General features: G+C 40.4%; 1 protein-coding gene and 1 pseudogene across 1 annotated transcript; both read left to right on the plus strand.

Moving 5' to 3' along the window:
* On the plus strand, positions 1–26581 carry OVCH2 (ovochymase 2). Its single transcript, XM_037839620.1, is given in 14 exon segments — positions 1–88; positions 2130–2239; positions 4105–4196; positions 5743–5915; positions 6271–6366; positions 6597–6748; positions 7406–7595; positions 9425–9448; positions 9531–9549; positions 11180–11293; positions 11295–11317; positions 11696–11731; positions 11734–11825; positions 26495–26581. Coding segments are annotated over 14 exon segments (1296 nt in total).
* Positions 26459–27527, plus strand: LOC119538090 (annotated as a pseudogene).
* Positions 27528–27958: the final 431 nt, after the last annotated feature.

A 27958-nucleotide genomic window follows, 5' to 3' on the forward strand; every position in this document is an offset into this window, starting at 1 on the left:
ATGCTTATAAGCAGGAACAAGCTAATTTTACTACTAGGAATGATCTGCTTGGAACAAGAGAAATCTGCAACTCTTTCTCTCCCCAAAGGTAAGTTCCAAGTGAATTCCATAACTACCTTTGTCTGAAGGAATAATCTTTGCTGGCAATGGGCACTACAAGTCCACTACATATTCCTTTGGGAAAATAGGAGAAAAAAAATATTTTGGAGATCTTGTACTTCTTTCCTGCAATCTGCAAATGAAATGGTGTGAAACATTTATGGAATGCAAGTTGGACGTGAGCTGGAGAAAAGTTGGAATGTTCGTTTATTTGGACACAATACACAATCCCATCCTTTTTCAGTGAGAAAATTCTAGAAATAATCATGGATTTGGAAGCATCTGTAATTTTTTTGAAAATTATCTTCCTGGGAAATATGAAGCATGTTCACTGTAATATTTTGTAAATGCTCTTGTTTCTTGAAGAAACATAATCTGAAAATAGTTCTTGGCAGGCTTCTCCATGGTCATACTTGTGCCAACCACGAGACTCATATTTTCAGTCTTTGCTCCAGTGAGTTCAGAAAACAGTAAATTTTGTTTCTAAAGTATTTATGATTCATTCAGCTTAAACAGTTAGAAATAAGTTTTTGAACTAAACATCATGTCTACACTGGGTTCAGAATCAAAAGACTTAGAGTTATATCCATGCTTTGCCATTAATAAGCTATGAATGTCCTTGATTTTTAGTTTTCTCATCTGTAATATGGAAATAACAGTGCTTGATTTACAGGGGTAAAGTGAGGAATAAATGAGAAGTTATGTGAAAGAGCTTTCTATATTTTAACATAATAAAACTGGCTATGCTCTCAAGGATATTTCTTGAAATATCACTTGTTCGTCCATCCAGTTTCTCTAGGAGCCTACTGTATGAGAGGAATTGTGCTAAACCTTGGCAATATAGAGATGAAAAAGACATAGGTTTTTTTTCCCTTCAAGAGTTCATAGTCCAGTGAGGGAAGAAGAAAAACAATTCACTATCACAATACTTCACAGCAAGAACTATAAAAGAGTCAAGGATGCAGTTTGGAGAAATCAAGAAAGACTTCTCAGTTGAGGTAATCTCTGAGCTGGGGCATAAGGATTAGAGGATTCAGCTAGGCAGAGAAGTGAGTGAGGATGAGGTAGGGCTTTCCAGCCTCCTCCGCCCTCAAAAAAACATGTGGAAAAGAATGATCTGCAGTAGGGACAGAAGATACCATCCTTGAGTTGCCAGGCAGTCATAAATATCTTTGAACAAGATCATCTCTTAGCTGAGGAGTCAAAACACCCATTGAAGGCAAATAAACAAATGCAATTTTTTTCAGGGGTAAAGTCTTTTCTACAAAGAGGAAAGAATTCTATTACTCGGCAATCCTATCCTAACACCGCTATGATGTGTGAATCCATACATTGTTTTTTTTTCCATTCCCATTCTTGAGTTCCCTGCCACTTTCCACCCCCATAGAGAATTAAATTCAACAAAGATTTATTGATGTCTGACTGTGTGCCAGGCACCACAGACCTCAGACTTGGTCTCATAAGTGGAGCAGGGAAGAATATGTACAAATAAACAATTATAATCTAAGACAGACCAATGGCATCATCCACTCAACAAATTAATTGAAGTTCTATGTGTCAGGAGCTATGCTAGATATTGTGACTATAAATATTTCTAAGAATCAGTTGTTGTCTTTGAGGAACCCACAGTCTAGTCGGAGAGAAAGACATAGAAATAACCACAATGGCTTGTAATAAATGTCATAGAGAAGTAGACTGCTGTGAGGAGCCTCTAAGCAGCCAGAGAACTCAAAATCAAAAGAAGGACACATTCCTGCTAACCGCTAACCCCAGTGGACATCTACCTCGAAGGTCCTCAATCTTCATACCATAGAAGATTTCTTCATGATATTCCCATTCTATCCAACAAGAGCTGAGCAACTCTTTGTACCTCAAATCACAGCAACAGCCAAAGACGAACTTAAAAGCATTTTGCAACCTTTCTACATACCTGATGTCCTACAGTTTTTTTATTGTTCAGAAGAGTTATCTGCATGCCCCAGTCCTAGAAGCTATCTAATCATCAATTTTTGCCTTATCTTTTTCCCCAGCTCCCACTTGTGGGCGGAGTTTGGTTAAGCCAGGGACTTGGAATTACTTTAACATTTTCAGTCGCATTGTTGGGGGAAGCCAAGTGGAAAAGGGTTCCTACCCCTGGCAGGTGAGTCCTAGGTAACATTCTCTGGTGGGTGAGCTGTAAACTGTCTCAGGTTTGGATATCCCAAACAGCATGCTATTAATCAGTGTGCTCCTTCCTGCTCAGTTCTTCATCAGTTATCTCATGAGTGTCTAACAAAGATCCAAGTCTCTTATGATGTGCATCAGTTGAATTCCAGAAAAGCTATGTTCAAAATAGTTATATACACTGTTCATTTGTTCCACAAATTGGAAATGCTGCCCCAAACTTTCAGTCCATAAAACAGAAATACCACTTCAAAAAACTAGAAAACTTTTGAATTTGTAATTTAAAAAATAAATTTCTAATTCAATAAGTATATTCAAAATATACTTATTTTATTATAGTTAAGGAAGAACAGGGAAGTCAATGGTATGGTATATACAGATCTAATTTGTGTTTGAGGTAGGTTTGTACCTATACTATAGGGCCCCCTCAGAGAACAGTCAAGAATAATGCCTCCTCAGTATCTAATGTCCTAAGAATTTTGCCTCAATCTAATCTCCTGGTCCATCCATCCCAGGGAAATGCCTTTATGCTTCTGCCCCTAGCTCATAGAGTTTGTCTTTATTGTCTTGGAAAGCTTGTATTCTTTGCTCTTAATTATTCAAGTAGAGTGATCCCTCTTTATTTTTATTTCTCCTTCGGTCAATAAAGTATTGATAATGGTTGGTTGGTTGTGTGTTCAGTTGGTTGAATGAACAGCTGAATCATTATATTTTGATTAGTTGATTAATTAATTACTTTATTAAACAGTTGATTGATCAGTTGGTCACTTGGTCAATTGGTTGGCTGGTCAATTCATTAGTCCACATTCCAATCATAGTCAAGGGTAGTTCATTGACTTCCACTTGCTCTTTGTTCTATTCTTAGCTTCTTCTCTTTATTACATTTTATTTTTCTATTGTTCACTAAATAATTTAGGGTTAAGAGGAAAACAATTATAATTCACTTTTCTATTGTTCACTAAATAATTTAGGGTTAAGAGGAAAACAATTATAATTCACTTTTTTTCTTGATTCCAACAATGTGAGTATATTCATTAAAAGGATTCACTTGTTTAGTGTAAAGTGACTCTAAGTCATTTTAGAGTCAAATCAAATATTATGAACAGGATAGAACAAAGAAATACATTGGTGAAGAGGATTAGGAATAGACTTGAAGAAGTTTAGCAACCAAATAGTTAGCTAAGAATATGAGAAAAAGGGTAGCAGCTCCAGATTATTTCCCTGTGAGGCTCTGAAGAACTGGTACATGTGTTGAAAAATCCCTTACCTCTCATCTTACCTTTCTCCCAAACCTCTTCAGCAGGACTTTACTATATAATATACAATTATACTATATATATATATATATACACACACACACACTAATATATATATAATATATATATTCTAATATATATAATATAATGGTATATGTAATACTATTATAGTATTATATTATATAATTTTAGATATTGTATATTATATATGACCAATAGTTCATATATATATAATATAAGCATATTATATACTGCTCATATTGTTAGAGCAACAGTCTGGTTCTAGAGTATTATAAAAGTAAATAAATAAATACCAACAGTATTGACTGCCAACTGTACTAAAACCCTAACAGCCAATTATCTCAATTAACTCCCTCCCTTCCAGGCCAGTGGGGCAAAGGTTCTGGTTCCAGCACTACTCTTCCTTCTGAGCTAAAGTGGGATGAATTTTACCCTTTCACAGTCCATAATTCCTGATGTATTTGAGTAGGATAAATGGGTCTGTTTTTCAGAACATGCTCAGCCTTCAGATTTTGAAGGATCCCAGGTCATTAACTTGCTCCCATTTAAGGTCTTTGCAATTCAGGTGTCTCTGAAACGAAAGCAGAAGCACATCTGTGGTGGAACCATCATCTCTCCACAGTGGGTGATCACAGCTGCTCACTGCGTAGCAAAAAGGTAGGGAAGGCCTACTTCATGGATGAAGGTTAGATCATCTTTCCTTCTCCCTTGGTGTCAGCTGCAATACTCTATTAACACATGGTCCTATGTGAAGCACATCCTAATTGCATAACACAAATAGGGCTCAGTGACATTGTCAGAGTACGCCACTTGGTGGAAAACATACACTCCTAGCAGGAGTACTGTACTTTGTTTCATTAAATATGACTGGAAGTTAATAAAGAATAACAGTTACCCATTATCCAAGTAAGGAAAAAAAAGTATCACAAAGGTGGATTTATCAATGTTTCTCTCCTAGTTTTCTTAAATTTCAGTGAAAAAAATTATCCAGTTCATTATATCTCTTAAGAAATGGATAAAATAAAACAAGGAGAGGCCAATGAAACATAAAGTAAACTCCAATGTCTTCCTTCCTATTGATCCTGCCTCTCTGGCAGTCTCAATGTAACAACTTCCATCATTTATCCACTTTCCTGTGTATTCCAAATGGTCTATTGTTGTTCGTGTTCTTGGTAAATACTAGGCTACAATCAAAATCATGTCCCCATATGTCCCCCCTTTCATTTCAATTCTGCAACCATTCCCTGGATGTGTACTTAGTGCCAGACTAGTATTTACCTACTAAGACTAGTAAGTAGAACATATATGAAAAGGACTAAGACATGTTTCCTGTGCCCACATGGTCTAAAGAAGAGTCAACTGATAATTTCACTGCAGTGTGGCAGATGGTTAGGCTAGAGAGATGCTATAGTATTAGGTTAGATACCTAATATAGTCAAGAGTCAAGAAAGACTAAGAGAAAATGATGCCCTTTCCAAATTTGTACAAAAGAATCACTTTTTTACAAAAGTCCAGAAGGATGGCACACCCAGAGCTCTGACTCCATCTCCACTGCATCCTACCAAGCTCCTCTCAAATAATATTGCCTTAGGAAGAATGGGAATAGAATGGCCTAAGTTATAAAATATAAGGGAGGTAAGGAGAAGACCACCCCAGCACCACTACCACCATTGTTACAATCAGTCCCAAAACCCTGAGTGCGCACATTCTCTGAGACATCTGAGTTATGGTGCTGTCCTCCATAATAAACACTACACATACAATCTCTGACATTGAAAAAGCATATTTAGTAGGGCTCACAAATCATTCCCAAAGGATATGGCTGATATTGAGATCAGGTCAACCTCCTAGGATAGCTAAGCAAAGTCTCCTGAAGCTTTAGAACTCTCAATTACTACACACACACACACACACACACACACACACACACACACACACACACACACACATTTTAGACATTTTACAAATAACATTGCAAAGTACTGAACTTATCATATCCTTGGCTCCATACAAGGCTATTCTTTAATTGGAAGCCTCTGCATTATTTTAATAGTGTTAGAATCATTCTCACTTTCTCTACTCAACAGCCACACATCTCAGATGACCCATCTATATGATTTTTGAAGAAGCCAAGTTGTCAACCATTACAATTGTACTCAAAAGCTCCATAATATCCACCCAATTTACTGCTTCCTCTTTATAGAAAAAGTATATCAACTTTGAATGTTACTGCCGGAGAACATGACTTGAAACAGACAGACCCAGAAGAGCAAACCCTCACCATCGAAACCATCATCATACATCCATATTTCACCACCAAGAAACCAATGGACTATGATATCGCCCTTTTAAAGATGGCTGGAGCCTTCCATTTTGGTAAACATTTGTGGCCAGGAGGAAGCCCATGACTCACCCTGAATAATGACACATTCCCTGCAGTATATGTTAGGTAGCATATGTCCAGCAATTCTGGGTCATGAGCTCTGAGGCAGGAATTTGGGGGTGGAGGGTCCCCTACTTGACACTTATTTTGCTTGTGGCTCTGGATGTAGGATTATGTGGAGTCAGGGGAGGGTGTTTTCTTTGTGTGGCAAGTGGTCCGTGGAGATGCCAGGGAGAGATGTCACAACTCTCCAAGGCCTTTGTGAGAATATCTGGATGCTGACTGATAAGATGCTTATAATCTCTTCCCCTCAAGGATGAGACAGCCCTGCCTTGTTCTTTTCTTCAGGTCAGTTTGTGGGACCTGTGTGTCTTCCAGAGCCCGGGGAGCGATTTGAGGCTGGATTTATTTGTACAACTGCAGGCTGGGGTCGCTTGACTGAAGGTAAGAATCTCTATGCCACTCCTCCTAATCAGTGATCAGAACTTTCTAGTGGATAATCAGAAAATAAAAGTTTTAATCTATTTTTAAGAAAAATGTGTAAACATTTTTAAAGACAGAGAATATCACATTGTATTTCAGGTCTTTCTAAAAGATGCAAACCTGAATAGGGCATCTTCAAGTCAGAAGGATGAAAGAGTGCCTCACTGGGTTCCTGTCTCTGTGTTTTCCAGATGGCCTGCTCCCGCAAGTCTTGCAGGAAGTCAATCTGCCCATTTTGACCCAGAAGGACTGTGCGGCAGCAATGTCAACCCTAAAAAGGCCCATCACTGGACAGACCTTTCTCTGCACAGGCTTCCCAGATGGAGGAAGAGATGCATGTCAGGTAGGCAGGAGCTGCTGGGCTGACAGGCACTAAGCAAGGCTTCCTTCAGCTTTGTCATTTAGTGAGAGGCTGAAAAAAGGCTGGAGGGAAGACCAGACTCTGGAAAGAAGAATCAGGATGGCAGGAGAGGTCAAGTAAAAATAAAGAGTCAATTTAAACAACCTATTTTTACCAGGGAATACAAACTCAGAGAAGGTATTCCACCTTCTCCAAAAGACCACATGACAGAGATATGAGATCCAGGTTCTCCCACCCCTGAAGTACGGCTAATTCTTTCATATTTAGGGACTGCCTGGTTTATGGGTAACGGGAACCTTACTTTCCCTCCATTCTTCCTGCTGACCAAGACTTGAGGTCAGTTTTACTGCTGGGCAAGACTTCTCAGAGTGTGTAGGATGACAAAGGGGAAGGAGGAAAGTGAAATGCTTTAATGAAAGCCTATGATGGGGAAGAAGGAGAGGGAACTGATGGGCTCAACTGATATTTGAGGGTCATATGGGAATTATGTTTGTCTGTTCTCTTAAGCTCCTGAGCCCATGTTATTAGAAGGGAAGGAATTGCAATGATCCTCATCTAGCATCCTTCTTGGGGAAAAGAGTGAGCACTTTGGGGTACAGACACTGACAATGATGATAACAGAGGCTTTTCCCCCTGCAGGGAGATTCAGGAGGTTCCCTTATGTGCCGGAATAAGAAAGGCGTCTGGACTCTGGCTGGTGTGACTTCCTGGGGCTTGGGTTGTGGGCGAGGGTGGAGAAACAATGTGCAGAAAAATGATCAAGGATCCCCTGGGATCTTCACAGACCTTAGTAAAGTACTTCCCTGGATCCACAGATACATCCAAACTGGTAATGAAGCCAGCACAGAAGATTAAGAAGCTGCCATTCTGCAAGGGTCATAGAGAACATCAGCAGAATCTCGGCAAGGCAAAACCACTAAGCAGAAAGACTCTGCCGCTGTTCTCAGTGTAGCATATAAGGACGGTAATATTTATTAAGTCTAAAACAGGAGTAAAACATGGTATGTGGTACAGCATGCAACTACTCAATGAAATATAAATCCATCTATCCTAGACTTTGTCAAATTTGCTTTGAATTGAAATTATCTCAGCTAGTGACATGTTTTCCCTACTTCTCAACTGTGCTAGCAAGTTTCAGTAAGCTATAGCATAGATCAGTGGTTACCGATCAGGGGCAATGTCTGGAGACATTTTTGGTTGTCACAACTCGGAGAGTAAAGGGTACACTGGCATCTAGTGGGCAGAGGCCAAGAAAGCTGTTAATCATCCTACCTAATGCAAAGGACAGCCCTCCACGACAAAGAATGATCCAGTGCCAAACATCAATAGCACCAAAATTGAGGATCCTTGGCATAAGCCCAGGTACTATGAGTCTGAAAAGGCCAGGATCTACTTATGGCCTTGTTCTAGTTTGCTAATGCTGCCAGAATGCAAAACACCAGAAACGGATTGGCTTTTATAAAAGGGGGTTTATTTGGTTACACAGTTACAGTCTTAAGGCCATAAAACATCCAAAGTAACACATCAGCAACTGGGTCATCCTCACTGGAGGATGGCCAATGGTGTCCGGAAAACCTCTGTTAGCTGGGAAGGCACGTGGCCAGTGTCTGCTCCAAAGTTCTGGTTTCAAAATGGCTTTCTCCCAAGACGTTCCTCTCTGGACTGCAGTTCCTCAAAAAATGTCACTCTTAGTTGCACTTGGGGTATTTGTCCTCTCTTAGCTTCTCCAGAGCAAGAGTCTGCTTTCAACAGCTGTCTTCAAACTGTCTTTCATCTGCAGCTCCTGTGATTTCTTCAAAGTGTCCCTCTTGGCTGTAGCTCCTCTTCAAAATGCCACTCTCAGCTGCAATGAGTTCCTTCTGTTTGTCAGCTCATTTATATGGCTCCACTGATCAAGGCCCACCCTGAATGGGTGGGGCCACGCCTCCATGGAAACTATCTCATCAGAGTTATCACCTACAGTTGGGTGGGGCGCATTTCCATGGAATCACAAAGAATTACAATCTAATTAACACTGATAGGTTTGCCCACGCAAGATTACATCAAAGATAATGGCATTGGGGGGACATAATACATTCAAACTGGCATAGGCCTTCTACTAGATTGACAAGTGAGTTCGTTACAACTTTGTTTCTGCCTCCAAACCCAACTTAATTGTTTGCTTAATTAGCTACTGACTTCCTGCCTCAGTAGAGCTTCTAGCCTTTCCCAAAAGGTTTAGTTAAGTAAGAACAATTGTTTTCAAGAATATGGTATAGTGGCAGGTGTCTTAGCCCTCAGGTCTAGTTGTAGCTATGCCAGCAATTCATTTGTGGTTGTGGACAACTTATTTCCATCTCCAGCCTCTGTTCTCATGTAAAATGAGGGGGCAGACCAGATGACCTCTTCCTGTTCTGTGTAACTTCCAACTCAATTACAGTCTGTTTCTTAATTAGTCTACTCAATAAAGAGAGCAAAATCATCTCCTTCGAAACACCATGATCCACTTCCCTGCTTTGTCAGTTTTATCCCTTCTGTTCTTTCCACAGACTAGATTTTCATTAGTTGCATGTTAACTTAAAAATATCTGCACTTTTTGAGCCAGGGAGATGCTGACTTCTCAAAAGTTTGCTCAGGATACCACAAGCCTTGAGTTGTATCTTTTTCTTTTTTTCCCAGGGAAGCAGAGAAAGAGCTCCAGAGGTAAGTATTCTTAAAACAGCATGAATTAATAACTAACATTTTTAATATAAGTTCCCTTTATAATCAAGTCTTCCTCTACAAGCACTCCGCATGCTCACCAGGTATAAAACCACCACTTGGTGCAGCCCCAGCCATTCCCTGCCTGTCTGTTCCCCAATGCCCAGCAGAAACCCTGGCTTCCCTCCCATTTCACTTCTCATCAATCCAGAGCTCTATCTCAATTCAAGTAAACATTTGTCAAGCCCTAACTTTGGATCAAGGAAGGGGGGTGAGGCAGTGGAGACATGGTCAATTAGGTATATGCCTTGTCCTGAAAGTGTTCCTACTCGTATAGGGAACTCACCCTCTGTGTTACATTGGATTTACTCTACAATGGATTTACTCTGTGACTTGGGGCAAGCTCCTTCCCATCTCTGGACCTCAGCTTACTCATCTAGAAAGAAAAGAGTTTGGACCAGATGGTCTCTAAGACACCTTTTCTCAAATGTTCAGTGGTTCTATGAGTTTGTGGAACTATTAACAGACAGCAATGTGGGAGAAGGACTGTTATAGCTCACAGCAGTGAGAGACTGCTTCCAGCTGAAGAAACAGGAGGCTTTGGAGCACAAATAGTTTTTAAGCTGAACCTTGAAGGATGAAAAGGGTTTTATCAAGTGGAAATGGAATATGGGGAAAGAAAAGTATTGTAGCTCAAGAAATCATTCTTATCAAAGGATGGGGATAGGAAAATGTAGAGCATAACAGAGACCAGTGAGTCAGACAGAGCAGCTGAAGCATAGGATATGTGATGGGATGTTATGAGGGAGAAGATCAGAAAGATAACTCGAGACCAAATTATGTAAACTTTGAACGCAATCACAAGTTGGACTTTATTGAGTAATAGGAAGTTGGTTAATTAGGTAATAGATTAGAGCTTAACAGCAGGATGGGGATGGATTGGAGGGGAAAACAATTCAAGTTAGCCTCACAAGATAATACGTTAGTTCAAGAGATAAGAACTGAAGCCTTGAATGGGACTAGAGCAACAGTTGGAGAATAAGGAGGGACTAGAAACGAGAATTACAATTTGAAGACAATTAGATAAAGGGCAGTGAGGGAGAGGGAGGAGTCAAGGATGATACTAAAGTTTTGAAACTGAGAGATGAGGAGAAAGGAACATTAAAGTATGAAATCAGAATGAAAGCAGTTTTGTAGACCTAGAAGAATTCCATTCGGGGCATGTTAAGTTTCAGGGTAGAGATATAAAGGACACAGTTGTAACATCAGGTCTGAAGTTCGGAAATGTAAAGAAAACAGTCGAAACTATGACTTTCCTAAGCATGGATTTGGGATTTACTTGCCTAGTTGAGATAAAAAGAAAAATACCCCTAGACAACCATGAGATGAGAAAAGGGTCACTTTTACTAGAAACAGAAATGGAATAAGGTTCCTAATGGTTCTCAAGTGGGGTCAATCTTGCCACTCGGGAGACATCTGGCAATGCCTTAGAAGCATTTTTGGTGGTCACAACTGGGAAAGTTTTGCAAGTATCTAGTATATAGAGGCCAAGGATCTTCCTAAACATCCTACAACATACAGGACAGTCTGAACACAAAGAATATTCCAGTTCAAAATTTCAGTAGTGCTGAGGTTGAGAAACCCTGGTTCAGACAATCCTTAAGTATCATGATAGTTCTCCTTTTACTGGGTATGGTTTTCTAGATTCTGAACAAGGAATCTTTATTTTCACAGTGAAAACAATTCTGTGGAGAAGCCCTCATTTTGTCTGTTTGTCATTGGTGCCAACTCTATATGGCTGAAGTTCATCTCTGATACCACAAATTATGCCACTGGATTTAATCTCACCTCTTAAACCAAACTATCTTCTTGGTAAAACCATTTACTTTTTATCACATACTATCTAGGTCTTTTATAAAATGTTGAGCCCCCCAGGGATTAGATGAGGGTTATGGGGCACCATCCTAAGGCCCACTTGGCTCCATGGCAGGACAAATACAAGGCTAGCTGGAGAGTATGGTACAGTCTCTCCTTCTACAGTCCTACTAACTCATACTCACTGCACACCCAGGTGACTTCAGAGGGCCTGGTGAGTTCTGGAAAATAAGCACATGAAAATCTCCCTTCTTGTTGGCTATGCCTGAAGATTCATTTCATAAACCATTCGTAGGAGACAGGAAGGAGAATAAAAAGTATTCCTTTTTGCTTGGGTGGAAGCCATTTGTTTGGATATCTGTCCTTGTGTTTCAGATTCAGGTTGCAGTTCCTTAACTGTCTTTTCTGAAGAATGCTCATACAGAGTCTTCTCTATCCTGAAGACTACAGTAACATGGCTAACTGTAAGTGGGTTTTTCAAGTACCAACACATTACCTAATTAAGGTACTGACTTTGGTTACCCTGACTTTACTATGGTATCTCCATAGACTCTCCATAAGCACCATAAAAGCATAGGTTTTTATCTGATTTGTTCACATCTGTATCCCTAATACCTAAAACAGAGTCTGACACATAAGATTCCCAAATAGTATTTGTTGAATAATGGATTAGCCTATTTTCCCCTGCAACTACCAACTTTCCCCAGTAGATGACGCATGTGTACTTTACATTTTGTTGAAGTACTTGGTGAGTCCTTTCATCTTTAGTCCCTTCTGGAAACAAGCTTTTCTTCCTGGTCAATTAAATTGCTAACAAAGTACATTGCTTTGTTAATGAATAACAAAAGTCAATGACAATCAGGCCAAAAATCATCAAGCCTTCCAAGCAGGGGGGACAGAATGAGCAAAGAGAAGAAAGGGAATGGCTCAGGGAATGGGTGGTTGAACTGAGTCACAGGGGAACTGAGAGGGTAGAGGAAGGTGAGTCTGATGCTAAAGTATAGAAGGCTTTGAATGTCAGGATAAGGCGTTTATTCCACAATCAATTAGTGGTGTTTGTTGCCATTTGTTTGTTTTGTTTGCTCCATGAGCATTAGTGGGACATCTGTAGAAAGATGTCACCAGGCAGTTAAAAGTGAGACTGCACTTAGGGTGAGGTTGAACTAGAAAGTAATTTATGTTTTCTCTTAAAATAATAATCAAAAGTAAGAGAACATGTGAAGAAGAGAAAGTAGACTAGAAAACAAAGAGGAGAGGAATAAGGGCAGACAAGACCTCAAAGTTCTCATAAATTTAAAAGGCAGAAAGAAATTGGTGTGGTTTTATGACAGTCCAGAGAACAGATCCTTTCATTAAAAAAAAAAATACAACAGCAAAAACAGTGTGGCCAATTATTTCAATTTACCACACAAAGTTAAGAGTTTAAAGAAAATGAGAACAGAGGATTAACTGGGCTGGCTCCCCCACCCCCAATAAAAAGGCAGGCTAATTGGATTAACAATTTGGGGAGAGGGAAGGAAGGGAAGTTGGTGAGTAAATGGTGGTGTCTGAAATATCAAGTTAAGTTGGGTGTTAGGGCAGAAACAACATGTAAATTTCATGAATGAGTAGGAGAAGATAAAAAGGAAATAAGAATAGATTTACTTCTAAGTTTCTGAATCCCAAAAAAGTCAAGACAGACATTTCAGGAGGAAGCACAATTAAAGGAATTAATTGATGGAAGGTAAAGATTTAGGCATGAGCATATTTCTGAAAGGAGGAAGAAGAAGAAATTTAGTTGAACATATTAAAGTACCAGACCTAGATGTGATTTGAAAACATCCATTCAACAAATACATGCTGAGTGCTGTCCAGTGGTGAAATGGGCTCTCATACCCTGCCAATGACAGTCTCATCTTGCAAGACCCATATGAGACAGTAATTGGGATATTAGTATTACAAATAACAATGTGCATACCATTTGACTTGGAAAGAAAAGCCCTCCAAAAAGTAGACTAGTAAAGGTTTAAGAAATATTTGAATGACTCCTGCTTCTGAAACATGTCCTCTTCTCTCCATCCATACATTCACTATTAATCATCATATGCCTCCCATTTTGCCCTAACCATGCAGTCTTCCATAGAGCTCTTGCAGAGTGCTCAGACTCCACTGAATCCCCATCAGCTGTGCAGTAAAATCCAAACTCCTACCTCACCAGTCATATCTCCCACCACGCCTCACTTCAAACTCAATTAGCCAGAGCTACCAAAATGCTTGAAGACTGCTAGATGCTGTTCCCGTCTCCTCTTTCACATTGTTTCCTCTGTCTAGATACTCCCCCACACTTTGCCTAGCACAAAACTAATACCCCATAGAGGAAATAATACAAGAAGAGGGGGGGGAAATGCAGAAAGATATGCACTCCCACATTTTTAGGATAACAACAAATTGGGGCTTTTATAATTGTCCAAGGATGGAGATGAATAGGATATTATGCAGCCATTAAACAGTGTTGTTCTAGTTTGCTAATGCTGCAGAATGCAAAACACCAGAGATGGATAGGCTTTTATAAAACGGGGGTTTATTTCACTACACAGTTACAGTCTTAAGGCCACAAAGCATCCAAGGTAACACCTCAGCAATTGAGTACCTTCACTGGAGGATGGCCAATGGCGTCCGGAAAACCTCTGCCAGCTAGGAAGGCAGCTGGCGTCTGCTCCAAAGCTCCGGCCTCAAAACGGCTTTCTCCCAGGACATTCCTCTCTAGCAAGCTTGCTCCTCTTCAAAACATCACTCCCAGCTGCGCTCAGTGAGTTCCCTCTCTCTGAGTCAGCTCATTTATATAGCTCCACTGATCAAGGCCCACCCTGAATGGGCGGGGCCACAACTCCATGGGAACATCTCATCAGAATCATCTCCCACAGCTGGGTGGGGCACACTCCAAGCAAATCCAACCAACACCAAAACTTCTGCCCCACACAAGACCACAAAGATAATGGCATTTGGGGGATACAATACACTCAAACCGGCACAAGTGTGATTATAGAAACTATGGAAATGAATTTTGTCATGATTTATTCATGAGGAATCAAGATTGATCCCAAGTGATCATCTCTTCTTTCTAGGGCATCACACAACATATGTTTAATAATCTACCCTAGAATTTTGCTGAGGTTTACATTTAAACTTATCACATAAAATCAACTCTCACTCTTACCAAGATTTCTGTTTTAGGCCCATCCATGACATATCAAAGTTCACTGCATAAACTCTGAGATCATCTTTGCAAGTGCTTTCAGTAGCTCAGAAGACACTTTGTTTTACATGAGCATTTAAACTCACTCATATCTGTCATATTTCAGAATTCTTCAGTGAGGCATGGACATTTATTGGCAATAAAACAAGGTAGATGGGAATCAAAGGCAGATTTATTACTCCAGGTGGACCCAGTAGGAAAGACAATCTCCAGGGGGCACAACCAAATTCAGTCTTGATTCAGGAGAACTGAAGGTTTAAGATGAAGCATCAGAAACAAGGTGTGTAATATTAAGGTGTACCAGGATATATATTCTTCTCTAGCACCCATGGAACGTTGTCCAGGGTAGATCATCTGCTGCGGCACAAAACACGTCTTAATAAATTTTAAAAGACTGAAATTATTCAAAGCACATTCTCTGACCATAATGGAATGCAACTAGAAATCAATAGCCACCAAAGAACCAGATCTTTCACAAATATATGGAGGTTAAACAACAACCTCCTAAACAACCAGTGGGTCAAAAAAGAAATTGCAAGAGAAATAGGTAAATGTCTAGAGACAAATGAAAATGAGAATACAACATATCAAAACCTACAGGATGAAGCGAAGGCAGTGCTGAGAGAGAAATTTATAACTCTAAATGCATATTAAAAAGAAAGAAAGAGCCAAAACCAAGGACCTAACTGAACCACTGAAGAGGCTAGAGAATGATCAGCAAACTGAAACTCAACTAAAGCAAGTAGACAAAAAGAAATAACAAAGATTAAAGCAGAAATAAATGAGGTGGAGAACAAAATAAAATAATAGAATAAATAAAACCAAAAGTTGGTTCCTTGAGAAGATCAACAAGATTGACAGACCTTTAGCTAGACTGACAAAGTCAAGAGAGAAGACCCAAATAAACAGATTCAGAAATGAGAAGGGGATAATTACTATGGATCCAGAAGAAATGAAAAAAAAAAAAAAAAAAAACACATGAGGATATTAGGAACAACTGTATGCCAAAAACTTTGAAAATTTATAGGAAATGGACAATTTCCTGGAAACACATAAACAACCTAGACTGACCAGAGAAGAAACAGAAGGCCTCAACAAACCAATTCAATGCAATTCCAATCAAAATTCCAACAACCTACTTTGCTGACTTGGAAAAGCTAGTTACCGAATTTACTTGGAAGGGAAAGGGCCTTCGAATTGCCAAAAACATCCTGAAAAAGAAGAACGAAGAGGAGGATTTACACTTTCAGACTTTTATGCCTACCATAAAACCACAGTGGTCAAAACAGCATGCTACTGGCACAAAGACAGACATATTGATCAACAGAATTGGGTTGAGAGTTTGGAAATAGACCCCAGATCTATGGTCAACTGATTTTGATAAGGCCCTTAAATCCACAGAACTGGGACAAAACAGTCTGTTCAATGAATGTTACTGGGAGAACTGGATATCCATAATCAAAACCACAATGAGATACCATCCCACACCAACAAGAATGGCTGCCATTAAACAAACAGGAAACAGTAAATGCAGGAGAGGATGTGGAGAAATTAGAACTCTTATTCATTGCTGGTGGGAATGTATAATGGTATACCCGCTATGAAAGACAGTTTGGCGGTTTCTCAGAAAACTAGATAACAAATTACCTTACAATCTGGCAATTACACTTCTCGGTATACACCCAGAAGATCTGACAGCAATGACATGAACAGACATTTGTACACCAATGTTCATAGCAACACTGTTCACAATTGCCAAGAGATGGAAACACTCCAACTATCCTTCAACAGATGAGTGGATAAACGAAATGTGGTATATACATATGATGGAATATTATGCAGCAATAAGAAGGAACGAGGTCGTGAAACATATGGTAACATGGGTGAACCCTGAAGATACAATGCTGAGTGAAATAAGTCAGACACAAAAGGAGAGATATTGTATGTTGCCACTTCTATGAACTCCTTGAACAATGTAAAATCAATGTTTTATAATGTAGAATATTGGGGACCTAGTTACAGACAGAAGCTAGTGAGGGGGAATGATAATTTAGTATGTTCAAATATGTTAATGGTGATGAATTCAAAGGTATGGGAATGGATAGGGGTGATGATTGTTTGTTAATGGGATTATAAGTATCAGTGCTGAACTGAAGGCGAATAAGATTGAAAGCGATTGTTTAAAGGCATGTATCCCACAGATCAGCACTATAAACATAGATGGATGTTTGCATGATATACTTCTAAGGTACAACACTAGTACAGAGAGTTGACAACAGAACGGTATATGGGAAAAATCTACCTATTGCATACTAGGTTCTATAATTAATAGGAATACCTTACTAGTACCACAGAAATACTAGGGACAGATAATTAAGGGCTGACAAGAGCTACGATGTGTTTTGGGTCATGATAATTGTTCAAAATGGACAGTGATGAGTTTGTACAACTAAGTGATGATAATGTGAGATACGGATGATAATGGACATAACATATTCTGTGTGAACACAGGAACCCCCTACTTTATAAGTCAAGACTTTGATCTTGAGGATTGCTCTGGTGAAACTTATGGTTGTAAAGGGGAGGTTAAGTCCACCTATAATTATGCTTAGGAGTCATCTTCAGAGAACCTCTTCTATCGCTCAAATGTGGACTTTCTCTAAGAGTAACGCTACAAATAAATTCATCACCCTCCCCCTGATGTGGGACAGGACCCCCCAGATGAATGAGTCTCCCTGGTGATGTAGGACATGGATTCCAGGAATGAGCCTAACCCTGACATCGAGGGGCTGAGAAAGCCTTTTTGACCAAAAGTGGGGGAAAGAAAGGCAAGAAAATAAGGTTTTAGTGGGTAAGACAATTCAAATAGTCAAGAGGCTGTCCTGGATGTTACTCCTATGGCAAGCTTCACCTAGATTTGCCAAATGACTACAGTATGATAAGCCCAAGTCAACAATAGTCCTGAAACCCTAAAGAATACCCGGATCCCTATCTGAGACTCTGTGAAAGTTTCACTCACTAAGTTTATTCTTCAGAAATTTAAATCCTCCAGAGAACTCCTATGCCAGCTAACTCCCAAAACCCAGAGGCAATATCCTCTTCAAGAACATCAACCAGATGGGTCCCCTTTTCCCATAATGTTGACACCCCTTTTCAACATGAACTAATCAGGGTGATCACTGCCTAGACATCCCTGAAGATGGGGAAAGTGATGAGAGGAAGGGGTAGCAACAGACAAGATGGAATTTAACCAAGGATTATGAATACTGAAACCCTATATAATTTTCTTCTTCTAGTTGCTAGGGTGATAGATAGCTAGATGGAAAGAATTGAAATGGTGGAACTGTAACCCATAGCATCCTTTGAAATTTGTTCGATAGCCATTTGTTCAATTGTAATTTGAAAGTTATCACCATTTTGTATATATGTCATATTTCACAATAAGGAAATAACTGAAACTATGGTACTGTAACTCATAAAATTTTTGGAAATTTCCTATATAGCTACTTGTTAAATCATACTTTGAGAGATATTACTTTTTTGCATATATATTTCACAATAAGGAAATAACTGAAAATATGGAAATATAACCCATAACATTCTTTGAACTTTGCTAACTACTTGTTACAGTGCACTTGGAAAGTTATCAATTCTATGTATGTTATATTTTGCAATAAAATAAATTTTTTTAAAAAATGAATGTAGTAAGGGTTAAGTTAGACAATGTAAGCTTGACCACAGCACATAATATAGGCTCAGAATGTGATATATCTTTACCAAACCCCAGTCCCTGGGCACCTGAATGACCCATCTTCCAAGTCCTCACACCTATGATAATCTCTGTCCAAATCCCACAGAGCCAGTCATGGGCTTCCCTGGTTGTCCTTTCTTATGAGGCATTAAGCAGGTGCTAATGAAAAGACTACATTATCATTAAAATAAACCATATTTCAGTAAAGTGCCCAGAGACTCCAGCTGCTGAGGTGCCCCAGATCTCTAACAAATTCTCCATAAATCATTTTCTGGTAAGTCCCAAGCCCTGGCCTTCTTTATGAGAGCTGAGCAATTTTATTATGCTTAAACTCAGATTTAAACATCTCCCTATAAAAAGATGAGGCAATGGAGATGTGAAATGTCCTACCTGAAGAGACCAATGTTGCTGGTAAGCTCTTTTGGGGAATATGATCAAGTGACATAAATGGGTTTCAACCAGAAAAGCAGAACCAAGAGACTTATTACCAGGAATTGGCTTTCATGATCACGGTGGCTGGCTGAGCAAGTCTGAAATCCATAAGCAGGCAGTAAAAAGGGGAGATCATAGGAAGACTAGAATTCTAAAGGCATGCACTGAAGCTGTCTACAAGCAGAATTTTTTTCACACTTTTAGGGAAGCTTCAGCTCCGCTTTAAAGGTCTTCCAAGTGATTAAGTCAAACTCACCCAGATTATCCAGGATAACCTTTCTTACTTAAAATCAACCGATTAGGGGCTTTAATTTCACTTCCAAAATCCCCTCAGAGAAAATACCTAGATTAGAGTTCAATTGAATACTTGGGGGTTATAGCCCAGTTAAATTAATGCATCAAAAAAGGCATCAAACAGAGCTGTATGGGATGTAGTCGTTGTCCCCTTTTGCTCAAAGCAACATAAGAATCAAAATCCCCATCTCAAGTGGTGATTCATTTGATGGGAACGGCTAAGTCAGGTGCCAATCTGTTGTCTGATTCACAAAATATCTCCACTGTAAAACAGCAAATACATCACTAGGTTTTTATGCAAGTGGGCTTTGAGAAGTGCTGAGTTTTCCCTTTACCTTTTTTTTTCTGACACCCTTTGACCTACATGCAACATTCTGTTACAAGTAGAAAATATCACGGTGAGAAATACAGGCAGAATATGGAAATGGGGAATCTTTTTAATAGTTTGTCATTTTTGTAGTTCATCAAGAGAAAAGTCAAGCACTTCTTTTTTCGTTTGTTTGTTTTAATTTTACAAATTATATGATACATAGAACCCAGAATAATAGAGAATTTTTTGGTGAGAAGGGACGGAAGCAGCCTGAGTGGGGTTTTTCGTTCGTTTGTTTCTCTCTTCTTGGACAATGAACTTATGATGCATAAATGCCCCAGGAAGAAAAATCTTTGTAAAATGTGGTTACAGTGAATTCTTCTCTTGGTTATGATGGGGGTACATTCACCAAAGCTATTTTCCCCAGCCTAAACCAAGCACAATATTCTCCAAGAGGTCCATTACAATGCTCAGCAAGACTTATTCACCGTTTTATCCCTAGTGCCTACCACAATACTCAGAATCCAGTAGGTGCTAAATAAATGCTTGGTGAATAAAATTAAATAACTGAAAAACATCTCTTCAGGTAAACCTCAATAATAGAAGCTTTGCTGATACTGTGTCAGTGAACTCATCGTTACTTTAGGGTCTTCTTTCTTTATACAAATACACATAAAAACTGTGTATTTTTATGTTGAGAAGGATGAGAAAAAGAGTTTACATTGCTCTATTTTAAATATCATACTTACTCAGGTTACAGAAGTGTTTCAATAAGCAATTGTGTCCTATTGTTTTATTTGGAAATTTTGCAAATCTACAGAAAAGGTAAAAAAAATAAAACGAACACCTGTTTATAGCCATTTTTAGATTCACCAATTGTTGGCATCCCACCACATTGGCTTAATAAGCATTTGGTGTCTTCTCTGTATGAATCTCCATACCAGGAGCCATGGCATTGGGGAGGATACAAAGAAAAACAAGATGTAGTACCTACCTTCAAGGAACTTAAATTCTAATAATTCAAATTAAAAGTGTACAGATAAGCACAGAAATGGCCCAGGGCAGAGCTACAGTCCAATCCCGGGATGGAGGGTGTGCTGGTTTGGACATATTATATTCCCCGAAATGCCACATTCTTTACTGCAATTTAGTGGGGGCAGATGTATTAGTGTTGACTAGGCTGGAATCTTTGGATTAGGTTGTTTCCACGGAGATGTGACCCACCCAACTGTGGGTGATAACTCTGATTAGATTATTTCCATGGAGGTGTGGCCCTGCCCATTCAGCATGGGTCTTGATTAGTTTACCTGAGCCATATAAAAGCTCACAAACAGAAGGACCTCAGAGGAGCCGCAGCCAAGAGAGACATTTTGGAGTCAACCATTGAAAGCAGACCTTTGCTGACACTTTGGTCCAGAAAAACCAAGAGAAGACAAAACACCACAAGAGCAACATTTTGAAGAATGCGCAGAAGCTGAGAGAGGAGCTGGAACACAACCCAGGATCAGCAGATGCCAGCCACGTGCCTCTCCAGCTAACAGAGATTTTCCAGATGCCACTGGCCTTCCTTTGGTGAAGGTATACTTGTGTTGATGCCTTAATTTGGACATTTTCATGGCTTTCAGACTGTAAATTTGTAACCAAATAAACCCCCTTTATAAAAACCAATCAATTTCCAGTATTTTGCATAACGGCAGCATTAGCAAACCGGAATAGATTTTTAAAGTCAATGGAAAACTACAACAACCTAATCCAAGCAGGGCTACCAATAGCCAAGAAACTTCAGGAATGAAGGTTTAGGTCACCCCACCAGGCAAAAAACCACGGCCAACTGAAGTGCTTGCTGAGGGTAAAGGGAACATGGAATGGGTAGTGGAAGAAGGTAGTGATAAATATGAACTAAGAACACATGACCAGTTACAGAAACGAGGACTATGATGGCATAAATATTTCCTCCTTGTTTTATAAATATGTTATTTGTCCGTAAAGCAAATATCTTTGTTTTCTTCTCTACCTTATCCCCTTATCATGTGAAATAAGCTGTACTGTTCATTTCACAGTATTTTAAGTTAAAGGAAATCAAGTTTAAGAATCAGAGAACCTAAGATGGCGGCTAGGTGAGACAGGGCAAAAAAACACTTCGGTGAAAAATACTAGATAAAAGCCAGAAAGTGACCCAGAATACCAGTTCCATCAATGCACCAGCCGGACAAGGTCTGCTATATTCACAGGGACTGTGCATTTGGTGAAACAGGAGTCTGAGTTCCAAAACAAGTGAGTGAGCTGGATGAAAGTCCGGCGGCCGCACTGAGGTGCGGGGAAACCGTGGGTTGGAATTTGAACATGGACTAGCTCTTTTTTTAAAAAAAAAAAAACCCTGGGAGCAGCTGCAGATATGGCGGCAAGAACCGCACAGTGAAGCGTGGCAGGAATGGACTGTGCCAACGCCTCAATATCTGATATGGAAGATAGCCCTTCCCACAACTGCTGTTAATTGTCTTGGAGCCAGGAAGGCAGAGGGGAGCCAAAAAGAGAAAGAAAATGCACCCCTTGCAGCCATCTTCCCAGCGGGCTGGGAACGCTCCTGCCCAGGGCCGGACCTACAGCCCAGAACCACACCAAGGGTCCCACTGTGACGGGGAGTATTTCCCGCAGCACCACAGACACGCCACAATATTGACCATGGACAGTGGTGTTTAGTGCACCCACAGATAATTGCCCCAGCACTGGGAAGGCAGAGCTGTGTGAAAAGGGGGAAATTAACACGTCCCATTCAACCATCTTTACAGTAGGCTGGGAACACCCCTGCAGGGCCCGGCAGCCCAGGGCTTCCCTGGCAGGCCAGTGCACACTTGTGACATGGCACAGTCTTCCCTCAGCAGAGGTCCTGGAAGAGCACGGCTGAGGAGGACCCATTTGGAAATCCCAGGGACCCCACACCAATACCAGGGACTTGTGGGTCAGCGGCAGAGACAATCTGTGGCAAGACTGAAATGAAGGCTTAGACTCTTGCAACAGCCTTAAATCTCCAGGAACACCTTGGAGGTTTGATTATTAAAGCTGCCCTGCCTCCCTAACCACTCAGACACATGCCCCTCATTCACGGCGGACAACGCCAACAACACACCCACTTGGTGCACCAATTGAACCCCACAAGAATCAGACCCCCACACACCACAAAGACAAAGTTGGGGAGAACTGACTTGAGAGGAATAGGTGACTCACGGACTCCTGGCTCCAAGACAATTAGCAGCGGTTGTGGGAAGGGCTAGTTGGTTAGTTAGAGAAAGTATACGCCACCAAGCTGTAGATCTGACAAATTAGAGATTGGTGTTCTCTATATTCTGAAAGAATCTTATCAAGTAAAGCAAATGCCAAGAGGCCAAAAGCAACAGAAAATTTTAAAGCATATGATAAAACCAGACAATATAGAGAACCCAAACCCAATGACCCAAATCAAAAGATCAGAGGAGACAAAGTACTTGGAGCAATTAATCAAAGAACTAAAGACAGACAATGAAAGCATGGCACAGGATATAAAGGACATGAAGAAGAGCATGGCACAGGATATAAAGGACATGAAGAAGACCCTAGAAGAGCATAAAGAAGAACTTGCAAAAGTAAATAAAAAATAGACGATCTTAGGGAAATAAAAGAAACTGTTGATGAAATTAAAAAGATGCTGGATACTCATAGTACAAGACTAGAGGAAGCTGAACAATGACTCAGCATCCTCAAGGACCACAGCATGGAAAATGACAGAACAAAAGAAAGAATGGGGAAAAAATCGAAAAAATTGAAATGGATCTCAGGGATATGATAAAATAAAACATCCAAATTTAAGACTCATTAGTGTCCCAGAAGGGGAAGAGAAGGGTAAAGGTCTAGAAAGAGTATTCAAAGAAATTGTTGGGGAAAACTTCCCAAACCTTCTACACAATATAAATACACAAAGCATAAATGTCCAGCAAACTCCAAATAGAATAAATCCAAATAAACCCACTCTGAGACATATTCTGATTAGACTGTCAAATACTGAAGAGAAGGAGCAAGTTCTGAAAGCAGCAAGAAAAAAGCAATTCACCACACACAAAGGAAACAACATAAGACTAAGTTGTGACTACTCAGGGGCCACCATGGAGGCGAGAAGGCAGTGGCATGACATATTTAAAATTCTGAGAGAGAAAGATTTCCAACCAAGAATACTTTATCCAGCAAAACTCTCCTTCAAATTTGAGGGAGAGCTTAAATTTTTCACAGACAAACAAATGCTGAGAGATTCTGCCAATAAAAGACCTGCCCTACTTCAGATACTAAAGGGAATCCTACCAACATAGAAACAAAGAAAGGAGAGAGAGATATAGAGAAATTTAACAGACATATATAGAACATTACATCCCAAATCACTTGGACACACATTTTTCTCTAGTGATCACAGAACTTTCTCCAGGACAGATCATATGCTGGGACATAAAACAAGCCTCAACAAATTTTTAAAAATTGAGTTTATTCAAAGCACATTCTCTGAGCACAATGGAATACAAATAGAAGTCAATAACCATCAGAGACTTGGAAAATTCACAAACGCCTGGAGGGTAAAAATGAGGGGGAGATGAAAACATTCCCGGATAATCAAAACCTGAGAGACTTCATCACCATTAGATCAGTCCTATAAGAAATGCTAAAGGGAATTGAGCAGGCTGAAAGGAAGGCACACTAAACAATTGACTGAAACCACATGAAGAAATAAAGATTTCCAGTAAAGATCACATGGTAAATATAAATACCAATACTACTGTATTTTTGATTTGTAACTCCACTATTTTCTTCCTAAAATACATAAACTATAATGATAAATCAGTGGTTTTGGACCCAATGTAAAATATGTAATTTTTGACAAGAACTACATAAAGGTGGGGGAATGGAGGAGTATAGGAACATAGTTTATGTGTCCTATTGAAGTTAAGTTGGTATCAAAAAAAAACAAGATTGTTATAGATTTAAGAGGTTAAATTTAAGCCCCATGGTAAACACAAAGAAAGTATCAGAGAATATGACCATAGAGATGAAAAGTAGAGTATGGGTTACAAGAAGTGGGGAAAGGGGCAATGGGTAGTTAAGAAATAAGCGTAGGGTTCTGTTTGGGGTGAAGGGAAATTTCTAGTAGTGGATGGTGGGAAGGTGATGGCATTGCAACATTCTAAATGTCATTAATCCCACTAATGGAATGCTAGGGAGGGGTTGGAATGGGAAGATTTAGGCTGTATATATGTTTCCACAATTGAAAAAAAAAAAAAAAAAGTCTAAATAGATAATGACAATTAAATGCCAAGGATGATCCTGGATGGGATCTAAGGGTGGAGGAGAGGAGGCTCCAAGGGACACAGTTGGGACATAAGGAAAAAAAAAAAAAAAAAGGAAATATAGACTGTAAGCTTTGTATCAATGTTGAATTTCTTGAACTTCTTAGCTGCGCTTAGTGGGACTGCATAAAAGAATGTTCTTGTTCATGGGAAACGCATACGTGAATTACACTGTTTGTTCAAGGATGTGTGCAGCTTTCTCTCATATGTTCAGAAGACAGAGCAATAGACGATGGATGATAGGGATAGATAGAGAGAGAGGGAGGGAAAGAAAGAAATGGTGGTATAACATGTTAAAGTTGGTGGATCGGGGTATCAGGGGAAGGGGGCAGGGGTATGCTGGAGTTCAGTGCATGGGGTTTGTATTGTTTTTGCAACTGTTCCTGTAAGTTTGAATTTACCACAAAATAAACTTAAAAAAAAAAAAAAAAGAGTCAATGTTACCTAAGGACTTGCATCCTATTCTGGAGAGATCTGGTGTTTTTCCGGTTGTATGCAGGACAGCTAAGTATTGTTAGGCAAACTATATGTCTGTTATTGTGCTTTATTTAGAGATAAAGTATGGTTTAAGGTGATGTGTATAACTGCCAAGTTGACAAGGGGTGGGCTGTGATGGTTAGATTCATGTGTCAGCTTGGCCAGGTGAAGGTGTCCAGGTGTCTGGTCAAGCAAGGCTGGTTTATTAAATCATCAGTCAATTGACTACACCTGTGACCGATTACATCAATGAAGGGTGTGTCTTCCACAATGAGGGAATTCAATCAGCTAGATATAATCCAATTATTTGAAGACTTTTAAGGAAGAGAGAGACAGGACCTTCACTTTTTTCTTCGGCTAGCCAGTGAAGCATTTCCTGAGGAGTTCATCGAACACCTACATTGGAGTTGCCGGTTTGTTGCCTGTCCTACAGAATTTAGACTCTCACATCCCCACAGTTGTGTAGGACACTTTTATAAAATCTTGTATTTACAGATATCTCTTGTTGATTCTGTTTCCCTAGAGAACCCTAATACAGAGGGAAACAGACAAAAAGGAGTGAGGAGGTCAGCAGGCAAGCCCTGATACCCTCCCGGAGGCCGGCAGCCCACTAGCAGTGGAGAAGCAGGTGGCCCAGTATGGGGGGAGGGGAGAGGAGTCAGGAGGTCAGGCTCAGGCTGTTGCAGGCACAGACACAGCCCAAGAAGGGGACATCAGGTGCCCCAGAGTTCAGGGCCCAGGCCTGGCTCGGGTTTGCCCAAGGGGGCCTAGGTCAGGCCCCTGGTGGGGAAACTGAGTCCAGGCCAGGCCTGAGGACACAGCCTAGATGCTTAAGAGCCACATTAGGGTTAGGGGGCAGAGATCCTTGGGGGGGGGGGAGGAGTCCTCAGGGACTAAGGGGGGGAAGAGGGATTTAGGGCCTCCCTGTCCAGAGCCAGATTGGACACCTGTAGATGCAAGGTTGGATTGAGGTGGCGGTCCTGGGACATTGGCTCACAACACAAGGATTGGGGGAATTTAAGTGCTTGGAGATCAAAGTCAGGTCTTGGGTAGGGGGAGTCAGACAATTGGAAAGCCTAGGTGGTTATTTGGGGAGGGGTCTTTGTGCCTGGACTAAGCGCATAGCTGTGCCTTTTTGGCTCCAGGCCTGAGAGGCCATGTCAAGAGAGGCTTCCGAGCAGACTAGGCCAGGCCAAGAGTAATAAAGTGAATAAATCAGGATTCTAAATGGATGGGGGTCCCCTGAGAAGGGGGTCACAAAGGGTGAGACGTGGCCACCAGGCATTTAACCAATGCTTTCTTTTTGTTGCAGAATAATTCCAACCAAAACCAGCAGCTGCTAGCCAAGCAACCAGATCAAGTCAAATTCATTTTCACAAGTATGGTCCAAGGAAGTTAAGAGATGGTGCATGAAAAGATAGGAAAATAATTCCAAATGCTAGCAGTCCCAAAAGCAAGTTTATAATACAGCTTGCTGATGACTGTATGACACTGGTGTCAGGCATTAGCTTAGTTCCTGAAGCAGCAACTGGCACGACAAAACAGTTACCTTCTAAGTGGGTAGATGGAGTGGATGAAAAACAGTATGATGCTGGCCGGATTAAACAGAAGATGAAAGAATTAGCCAGCCTTCATGACAAGAATTTAAACAGACCCACCCTGGATGACAACAGTAAGGAAGAGTATGCCATTGAAATTCCCACACAAGAGATCACACAGCTCTTCCACAGGGGTCAGCGCACAAGCAGGAGTAGCAGCTCCTTGGCAACATGGTGATCTCCATGGCGCAGGCTCTGCAAGAGCTGTCCACCAGCTTCCGGCACGCACAGCCAGGCTATGTCAAACATTTCCCCTTTTTAATGGTGGAAAGGCTAACCAGGATGCTTTAGGTATGTGAGTAAAGTGAATTCCTATCTATGATAGGCATGAACAATTGAGAGGAAAGATCTCAGCATTTTTTTCGATACATCAGTACCACTAATGGATGATGGAGATGATAATACTCTTTATGATGGGGGTCTTACAGCCGACCAGTTAGTACTGGTAGAGCAGAACACGTTGATGGTCGAGGAGCGGGAGTGGGAGCTCTGCCAGATCATCCAGTCCATCTCTGACCTGAACGGGATCTTTAGGGACCTGGGAGCAATAACTGTGGAACAGGGTACAGTCCTTGATAGAATTGACTATAATGTTGAACAGTCCTGTGTCAAAATTGAAGATGGCTTTAAACAGCTTTACAAGGCAGAATAGTATCAGAAGAAGAATCAGAAGATGCTTGTGATTTTAATATTACTGTCATCATCATTGTCCTCATTGTGGTCCCTGTTGGTGTGAAGTCTCACTAACCCATGTTTTCATGGGTGCAGCACGCGTGGACTTCCTGGTGTGAGTGCTCGGCCTGCACCCCCCTGGCTGCCTGCAGAGGCCCAGCCCTGAGGGACCCACGTCTGGGCAGGGAATGGCTTCATGGACTCCCTGGCGCAACCTGTCCTCAAGTGAGGGGAATGGGCTTTCATTTTCCTTCATTGGGAAGGATATAAAGACTTGGACACTGCTGCAGAATACAGACTGAGTTCTGGGATCTGTTATAATATATATATTTTTTTAAAAAGGAGAGAAAATGAGTTGCAAGTTTATAGGCTCATGCAGAAGCTGTTAAACAGTATATGTGTATATGCTATTTTTTTAGTAGTCATGTCCGAACAGCATGTTAAAATAATTTTTGGAATAATTTTTTTAACTGTCTGGTTTTTAAAAATTTATGAGTAGAGGCAAG

This window comes from Choloepus didactylus, chromosome 6 (assembly GCF_015220235.1).
Source record: "Choloepus didactylus isolate mChoDid1 chromosome 6, mChoDid1.pri, whole genome shotgun sequence".
NCBI classification, from domain to species: Eukaryota; Metazoa; Chordata; class Mammalia; order Pilosa; family Megalonychidae; genus Choloepus; species Choloepus didactylus.